The 9868-nt window shown below is 26.2% G+C and overlaps 1 protein-coding gene across 2 annotated transcripts; it reads right to left on the bottom strand.

The window, feature by feature from the left end:
• Positions 1–2974: 2974 nt before the first annotated feature.
• On the bottom strand, positions 2975–9514 carry LOC119683312 (AP-1 complex subunit sigma-2-like). 2 transcript variants are annotated; one of them, XR_005252642.1, is made up of 6 exons: positions 9365–9514; positions 9057–9235; positions 8887–8995; positions 8617–8754; positions 6152–6284; positions 3128–3399 (listed from the first exon to the last, which is right to left on the bottom strand). XR_005252642.1 is itself a non-coding variant. In XM_038096964.1 (5 exons), the coding sequence occupies exons 1-5, from the start codon at positions 9365–9367 to the stop codon at positions 3355–3357; spliced, it is 474 nt and encodes a 157-aa protein (XP_037952892.1). In that variant the 5' UTR covers positions 9368–9513; the 3' UTR covers positions 2975–3354. The 2 variants fall into 2 exon arrangements, 1 of the variants encoding a protein (XP_037952892.1); XM_038096964.1 differs by lacking the exon at positions 6152–6284 and having other exon boundaries at positions 2975–3399; positions 9365–9513.
• Between the last annotated feature and the right edge of the window lie 354 nt (positions 9515–9868).

Genomic DNA, 9868 nt, shown 5'->3' with positions numbered 1-9868 from the left:
AATTAAGTTATTTAAATAAAAATTGAAAATATGAAATTTGTTTTTTATTATTAAACGTAGAGTTTTTGTTATGTGAAATCTCCACCTTAGTTCTCTGAAATTAGTAAATCAGAAAATATCACTTATTTCAACTCTAATCTGCGTTATTAAAAACAATTAATTAATCTCTATTAACCTCGACCAAAATTAGATTATCTTTTGTATGGGAAATCTGTGATTAAACAACTAGATAACTACTTTGATCTCGATAATTGCTTTAGGACGTGTGCGAGTTAGGCTAAGTTGATACTAAACCAAATGGAAAATTTTTTGGGATTTTTTGCACTGCACACATTTAGCCATTTATCAACACGTATCGACATTTCACTACATTATCGGCACAAGTTAGAGTTTCCCTCATTTAGAATGCAACTTAGCCTAACTCGCACACGACCTTAGTCAGGAAAGTTGATTACTTACGCATGATATAATTCAATCTTAAGACTTGAACTAAGACTACAAAATCCACCTTTGTTATTTGTAGCGGAATTTATGTCATGTGGTCTAATATTCAGCTTCAAACGGGCTACAATTGATTTGTGAATGAAATTAATTGTATTTTGTATTGCTAAAGTTGCATTCTGTATAAAATGAAGCTAATAGTAATTTAGAGCAAAACAAGATTTGACGATTCATGTGACAAAATATCTCCAAATGAATTATATAGGTGCGAGTTCGAGTACATTGAGGTAAAGTAAATTGAAATTTCCTAGGGATTTTTTGCACTATACTTATGTAAATATTTATTTATTTACAATTTTCGGTCAAATTTATTTATTTATTTATTAAGGTCGTGTGCGAGTTAGGCTAAGTTGCGTTCTAAATGAGGGAAATTCTAAGTTGTGCCGATAATGTAGTGATGTGTCGATACGTGTTGATAAATGGCTAAATGTGTGCAGTGCAAAAAATCCTAAAAAATCTCCCATTTGGTTTAGCATCAACTTAGCCTAACTCGCACACGACCTAAACATCTTATAAAATTTTCTATATGATAACATCTAGATTAACCTAATTTATATTTAATTTAGCCTACCCGAAATTCTGATAAATACCAACATTCGCTGCCATACCAACATAATATACTATTTCCCTCAATTTACTCGAACGCGCACACGGTCATAGTCAAATAAAATTTGATTTAAAAAAAAAACTAGAAGTAATTATACATTTGAAAAATAAAATTAAAAAATACAACTCTGTTGCAAATTTTTTATCTATACAATTGTAGTTGTAAATCAACTCATGTCAGGAAAAGAAAGCAACAGCGGCATTTCTAGATCTGAGCTAAGTTTGTCTACATAAAAGCAGAAGATTTTTTCATATTGTACGCGTATATAGAACAATTTTTAATTAAAAGTTTGTATTTTCAAAATCGAAAATGGTTAAAGAGAAGAAGCAATTCAAGATAGGTGATTTGGTGTTCGCGAAAGTTAAAGGATACCCAGCATGGCCAGCAAAAATCACGAAATACAACAATAAGAAGTATAACGTATACTTCTACGGCACAGGAGAAACTGCAAACATAAAAATAGAATATTTAAATAGATCTTAAATATAAAGAAAATAAAGAGAAATTTTCCACTGAGAAAAATTTAAAGCGTTCCAATTTCCGCAAAGCGATTGAACAAATCGAAGCCGCATTACTGGCACAGATTTCCCCGTAGCTGGACGTGGAAGTAGCAGTTCTGCAAAGAAAACCACTGAAAAAGCTACTAAGACCCAAAAAACTGAATTGAAAAATGTCTCGAAAACGGAAACATCAACTGGCGCTGTTAAGAAACAAACTCGTTTAGGCCTTGAAGCAACCAAAGAAGACAATCTGCCTGTGTGGCACACACAAGTAAGACTTTATTTCTAGTTAAATCTTATAACGTTTTCTATAGGTATATTTCTATATAAATTTTTTAGGTTATAACCGAAGGTGAACTTTTTGAATACTATAACGTTTCCGGCCGTTTCATTCTACAAAATTTGATCATTTGGAAGTATATAAGATCTTGGTTTGATGGCGAAATAACAAAAATGGGGGTAAAAGAATGTAATTTTCCGATGTTTGCTTCAAAAGCAGCTTTAGAAAAGGAGAAAACGCATATTGCTGACACTGCACCAGAAGTAGCATGGGATATTAAATCCGGTGAATCTGATTTAGTTATGCATCCTGCATATGCAAAATGGGTTCAGTCATATCGTGATTTACCGATTCGTCTAAATCAATGGAATAACGTAAGTTATGTCAATTTCTGCAATCTACAATCTGCTACACGTACCAACTTATTTCTTATCTTCTTATTTTGATAGCGTTTTGAATTTGAACATCCGTCACCATTTTTACGTAAACGTATATATGTATATATGTAAAAAAACTTGATATCGTATTATTACCTAAATCCAACATAACATATTTAGCTTTCACTCGAAGTTATTTTCTTTTCATAGTAACATACTGTATGTAATAATAAATAATAGATAAGCAGGCTTCCGCGAAACAGAAATATTGCCATCGAGGCAGTTGTTCTGTACCGTACTATCTAGTATAATGAACCCTACCATCTCTTTTTGCCATTGGAAAAATTTTAATGATTTCCTATTGTTTAAAATGAAATACTATATTAATATAATTAGTTTAGAATTTTTTAATAAAGATCAGAATTAAGATTAGACTATAGCCGAGTATTATATTTCTTACTGTTCCAACATTTTGACATGTCTGGAAATATGACAAGGTTATTATAATCGTTATAACATCAGAATAATATTGATATACCACATTAAAAACAATCATATGGTATGTATACTTTTTAGGACCCACTCAACTCAGTTATCCGGAGTAAAAACTTTTCGAAAAGTATTTAAACAAATTAATATGATTAATATGAAAGACAAGAATATAATAATTTAAAAAAAAAAACTATAAAAAAATGAAACAAGACTTTGAAAATATCTATAATATATATTTATGGAAAATGTAAATTTCTCGAATAATATAAAAGTACTTTAAAAGTGTTATAATTCAAATAAATGTATGATGAGAAATAAAATCATTTAATTCTAGCATTTGTCAATCTTTTAACGTTTTAACTTTAAACAATTGTCTTTTATTTTCAAAGTTCATATATAAATACATATCTATAGAAATGCTGATATTTTTAAATCTAATAAACTGATAAACGTTTAAAAGATAAACTACTTCTTATAGGTAATATTTGATTTTGTATACATATATATTAATAATAAGGACAACAGCAATGAATAAATCATTATGTTTTATTATGTATTATTTTAATCACTAGGCAGTGATATTCGATTTGTATTCATCTATCCAAGACCATGGTCCTCGAAGAAACCTTGTGGAGTTTCATCCTGTAAATAAATTTATTACAAATATTGTTACTGAAAAATTGTTTCAAAAAAAACTATTAAGAAAAAATTAAAAAAATCTACTTGTTTTCTTTAATAGTTTAAAGCATTACGATATCCATAAAGTATCAAGTACTATGTAGCCACATTAGTGTAAATTAAGTATTTTTAAATTGTTTATTTTTTATTAATTACTTCAAAAAAAAACCACAACCGTAAACTAATTACGAATTTCTTATTAAACAACTTATATAAAATTACAAACATTAAACTACAAACAACTAATTTACAGATTAATTAAGTCAGATTCTCCAATAGTACATACCTTAGACAAAGGACACATAAAAGCTCCAGTGCACCACACCAGTAACAACGAGAAGTTGCAGTTTATTAAGTATAGTTTGCATAAGCAGTGTGTGAAAAACGTTGACCAAATAAAAAACAACAAATAAGAGAAATATAGAGTATTAAAAGAGAAATAGAGAGCAGAGAAGTTTAAGTACAGTACAAAGTTTTGGATTATTCTTAACAAATTATACAAGAGCAAATCTGGTAAACTAAGAACAGATCACAGCAAAACCATTAATTCATTAAATCATTTCGATATTATTGGATCAAATGAAATGGTTGCAAAATACTTGAAAATAACACCGAAAAAGCAGAGTGTAGAAAAGTGGAGAGAACACTTTAACACTTTCAATTAAGACACTTCACGAAAAACAAAAACTAAAAAAAAAATAAAGACATATCATTTATGGTATATAAAAAAATAATATTTTGGGGATGCGTAAAGGACAGTTTTTTACCCACAATTATCTTTAAAGACTTCCAAGTAAAGCAAGAAATAAAAGTATAATTTTGTTGGCTTTTCAATTGTAACATTCACTTTATTATTTTTATTTATTTATTTTTTTCTTTTTTTTATTTTGAAAATTTTACATAAAAAACAATTATTAATACTAGAAGTGTAGAATTAAATATATTTATATATATTATATTATTTATAATTTTAAAGCTTAATTTATATTGCAATCTCGTACATGACAAATTATTCATAACTCGTAAATTTCGGTATATAATATATAAAAATTGTATTGCTTTACATAATTTGTGTGCTATAGAAAGTATTGTTTGCAGGAGGAATGATTGAGAAGTTTCAGTTTTACTTGTGTAAACTATATAGTGTTTAGGAAGAATAAAAAAATATTTAACAAAATCATATGATAATAAAAATATATATAAAAAATAAATTATCGAATAAACTTATACACTTTTCATATTAAAGTATGAAATTGACAGCATTGACAAGAATTTATAAAGGAATCAATAGGTATTTAGTATTGGCCTATAGGGTAACATAAATTTTGCATGAAAATTTCTTGACATAATATATCATTAATATAGAGAAGAAAGATCTTGAAAGACTGCAGATGGAAGACGGAAGAGGTAAGAAGAAATTTACACATTTAACCAAAACTTGCTAAAAACATAGTTGCAGTTTGTAAGCCATTTACCGTTACAAAGCAGAAAAACTTAATTTAAATGAAACAATAAGTCGATGCGTTGATCAATACATTATGTACAACAAAATATAATTTGTTTTTATTATCAGATATATAACACATAAACATAATAAATATTTAATATTAAGGAAAGATATAATATTTAGGAGTTTGGAAAAATTGGTAGCTTGGACCATTTATGGATGATTTAAATTTATAATAATAATAATATGTATTTCAATTTCTAATAAATATTTCAACAAAACACAGATTTATAATTATTTTTCGTAATGATTAAAAGCTTGTCACAATTCTCTAATATAAATTATTTTTTAAGCATCATTATCAATTAATATTAACTTAAATTTGTTAAAGTTAAGTTAAGACCCTAGAAAAACAGAAATAATGCAGTACCACAAGTACTGCAAATAGAAAATAATATATAAAATTCAATAAAGAATAATTGCCTTGGACTTGAGGACGTATGAGTGACATTTTATATAATAATTGGCAAGACAAATATATCTGAATTTGGAAGTTGAAGGAAATTATACAATAATACAATAATGAGCATATATCTACAAACAATTATTTAAAAAATTGTTTAAAACTTAAACAATTAAAGATTTAATTATATCACTTGTTCCAGAACTTTGTATATAAGTATATAAAAGTATACAAGAGAATATATGCACTTAAATTACAGAAATATACTATAATTTTAATTATTTAATTATGCGATATACCTAAGCATACTCTTTGAAAATCAATTGCTCTAAGGAAGAAAGCAGGACACAATACACAATAGAATTTAATAAAATTTATTCATTATTAAATAAATAATGATACTTAAGAACTTTAATTTAATGGGCACTATTGTTGGTCTATAATTTAGAGAATATATATGCATTTAATTGCCATTGTTATTGGTTGGGAATTATAACTGAATTATAAGTCGGTGCCTAATACCATTTCCATTTTCCAACTGAATACTTTTATAAGTTTTAACTTGAAAGAATTAATTTTAATTATAGTAAATTTAATTTTGTTAGTAACAAATTGTGGCAGATTGCAGATGTATTGGTATTAATATTGCAGTAATATTTGACATATATATATATAAGAATAGAAAACGTTTGTGTTAACTTAATTTAAAGAAATATAAAATATAAATGAACAAATGAATATCCAATAAATCAAAATTAAATAAAAATAAAAATTTTGAAAAAAATATTAACTAATATTTAACGCACATTTCATCGAGTGTTCAATTTGTGTGTTTGTGTGAGAATAGAAGTTTGTGTTCTACTGAATACTTTTTAGCACAATTAAAAGAAATTTTCAGAGTAGTCCAATATCTCTTAAAGTGCCCTCAACAGCTTCATCCTAGAGTACAAAAAAACAAAGTGAGTGCTGTGCTAAAAAAGTTGTTTAATTTAAAAAAAAATTTTTTTACTTTTTTTTTTTTAATATTAGTAAGAAATATGAAAGTTAGTAATATAAATGTTATGTCTGCTGTGCGGGTGCATAAAGAAAACTTTGAAGAACTCAATTGAAGAACATTGGACAGTTAAAGTTTAAAAATACACAACGAAACAAAATGAAACAATAAACAAATGCTTCAGTTAAATGTTCATGTTTAAATGAAATATGTGATATAAATTAATTTTTACAAAGAATTTTACATGTTCTGAAATATACAACAAAATAAAATATCTTTTATTTTAAAGCGTCACATCGATTTAAGAATCAGGCTACATACATACAGCTTCTAAGCTCACGACTGCGCTGTACATTTTTGTAAGCCAAATAATATGAACATATTATATATATAGCTATAATATAGATATGTTATAAATAAATTGTACTAATTCACATACAAACAAAACAAACAAATGGTGACTTATATGTTAGGTTGAATTTATTTTGTTTTCTTATCTTTTGTCAGTGAGAAATTTTTCAAATATATATGTTATTAAATAATAATATCATTATTGAAATATAGGAAGCAATAACAGTGTAGACCATAGATCATTTCAACTGTTTTATTAAATTTTGTATAACTTCACCTATTTAGTATTAATTTAAGTAAAACTGCATAAGTCGACCTGAAGCGTAATACACCTCATATAAGCATAACTACAATATCCATCTGTTAGTATAGTGGATTTCTTTAGAAAGGGATTAACAGAAATAAACAACAAAATACATAATAGCATTGGTTTTAGCTATATTTTTAGTATACAATTTGTTGTTGCTCTCAGTGACCTTTCTTAATGAAATCGACCATAGGATGTACTCTTATTTCAAAGTAGAAAGAGTTAACCTCTTATTAAACTAAATATAAAAAGTTACTATTATTTTATAAAACAATTTTATTGCATTCAGTTATTTATAAAGTATGTATAAATTAAATGAATACCATAGTCTCTTACTGCTATTGCATAATTGAGCAATATATATTATATTATGTACACAAACGTCATTTAATTTATAAAAAAATATTTAAATATACAGTAATTAATAATTTTATATATAATTTTTGTTTTAGTTAATGTATCTGTTTTAAATAAATACCTAAGAACGCCTATTAATACAAATATAATATAAACAATCATTTAAGTAATAAATTCTAATTAATTTAGATACTCATTAAAATCCTTTTGTAGATGCGTTAACGTTGCAAAACGGGTGGGGTAAGCATTAATATAAGAAAAGGGTTATACAATGTTATAATTATTATAAAACATATAGGATTAGAATCAAAATAAAAATATGTACTATACAATAAGACTAGCTTTACATGCAAATAATACAAATTAAATGTTTCCAAAAAATTATCATGCAAAACTTAAAAATACCCTAAAAAATTATATTGCACAGTATAATAAATAACTAATTAACCATATAGGAATAATGCAGTAGCAACAAAATGTTAAAAGAAAACACATTACAATTACATAGGACGGACGCTGGTTATACATAAGACATACAAAGTGAACAAGAAGCGTTCTTACAAATGCTAACAGATTCTTTGAGTTTACGTATTTAAAAAATTATACAATAACAGCAAAATAAATTTAACAGCGCTTGTTTTTTATGGCAAGTCGAATACTGTAAAATTTTTAGTGGCAAGATTGATTGCAACATGAATTAACCTAAATATAAACTAAATTGTTACCACTGCTTCGCTGGATACATGCATTTTTACATATAAAAAAATTACACTTAACCAATTATAAAACAAAAATAAAACGTTCAAATTATTGTAGAGTATAAAAGTACTCTTCCTTCTGTTAACATTAGACAAATTTTAGTATTGGTAGTTGTAGTCGTAGTATGTAGTATGTAGCGTTAAATAAAAGTAGTTGAATTGTGTCGTTTTGTGGTAGTAGAAATTAATTCGTTTGTATGCATAATTAAAAAATAAATAAAATTAAATAAAAGTTAATATTTAAAACAATTTAACAAAATATGCAGCATACGCGTTACAATCAATCATAAATAAATAAAAACAATACACATCCATATGTATAATATATAAAACATATATATATATATATCTATACATATATATATATATGAATTTTTCTGTTATTTGGTTACTTTTTCGAAACTAAACTGTGATTAAAATAATAAACACCAAATATATTTACGCGTTTTCATTACATTTGGAAACACACGTATTTTACAAATCATACTGTTCAGCTGTACTGACCTCTTGTAATAAATCCTGTGAAGCGATTGCTTTTAAAACATTTTTCTTCGAAGTTTCTTGTATTTCACCTCCGATTAACAATTCATCTAATATAAAATAAGCTTTTTCAAAATTGAAAATAATGTCCAATTCGCAAACCTAAATTATGAAAATAAATTATTTTAAGACATTCCACATTAAAGTTCAGAACAATTGTTGATAAAATAGTAATAGTGTAAATCATTACATTAAAAAAAATTAATATACATTAACATATAATATACAACTCACGCTTCCAAAATATTTATCCAACAATTCCACGTAACGATGTATAATTTCTAACGTTAATAATTCGTTGTCATTTTGTTCAATCGCACAACAGAAATATAAACTAGCATAACTATTGAAATTTAAATATTTGAATAAGTGATTTTAACTATTTTCTATTTTATTGAATTTACCGTTTATAAACAATTTTGCAATCTTTCCACTCCAAAAATGAGCACATTTTAGGCTTTCGGGCCAGTATCGTAGTAACCAATTCACGTGTTATTTTTTTCTTCGTTTTATCAGCATATGCACCATACCATTTCTGCAATCTTAATTTGCCTTGTCGGCTAAACAATAACATGAAGAGCATCTAGAATTGGAAAATTGTGTATACATATATATTTGGAAAAATGCCCATATGCAGTAACCAGTTGTGTTGACATGTAAATATATACATATAGTTTTAGTTAGATATGAAATGCAATTATTCTACACTTACCATTTTCTCAAATTAACAGTTTATTAATATAGAAGAGTAAAAAAATTTAAAAGAAATGACTTAATTTTTATAGATATAAAAGACTCATATATCACGTATAGTAAGCAAATCCGCATTAAAAAGTATTGTCCAGCTGTCCACAGCAATGCTGCCACCTGAGTTCTAAATAAACCTATTCTCAAGAATACAAAGTATTTTTAAAAAATATTTTCTCATATGCAAAAAATAGTATTATTTTGCATTAATTTTTATTTCGATACTTATAATATAAAACTGCAACAAGTTTTTATTAGTTTTCACCAATTTTGCGTTCCTGAAAGCTAACATCAGGAGATAACAATTAGAATGCTTCACATTTTTAATTTACCACGTCAAAATCTTGCTAAAATATTTAATTGGTAAATAAAAGGGCATGAGTGCATATATTAGCCGTAATTATTTCATTCAGAGCAAGAAAAAAATAACATTAGGCCTTTTTGCTAGCTCACAAGTACGGCAAACAGC

Source organism: Teleopsis dalmanni, chromosome 2 (genome assembly GCF_002237135.1).
Source record: "Teleopsis dalmanni isolate 2A chromosome 2, ASM223713v2, whole genome shotgun sequence".
In the NCBI taxonomy this organism is placed as follows: Eukaryota; Metazoa; Arthropoda; class Insecta; order Diptera; family Diopsidae; genus Teleopsis; species Teleopsis dalmanni.
The sequence above is the reverse complement of the archived record's forward strand: the minus strand, read 5'-3'. Positions and strand labels throughout refer to the sequence as shown.

Coding starts and splice junctions, on each gene's coding strand:
- LOC119683312 (XM_038096964.1), bottom strand. Junction 8,996..9,056: donor TGCAAAATTGTTTATAAACG/GTAAATTCAATA, acceptor AAATTTCAATAG/TTATGCTAGTTTATATTTCT. Junction 3,400..8,616: donor CACAGGATTTATTACAAGAG/GTCAGTACAGCT, acceptor ATTTATTTACAG/GATGAAACTCCACAAGGTTT.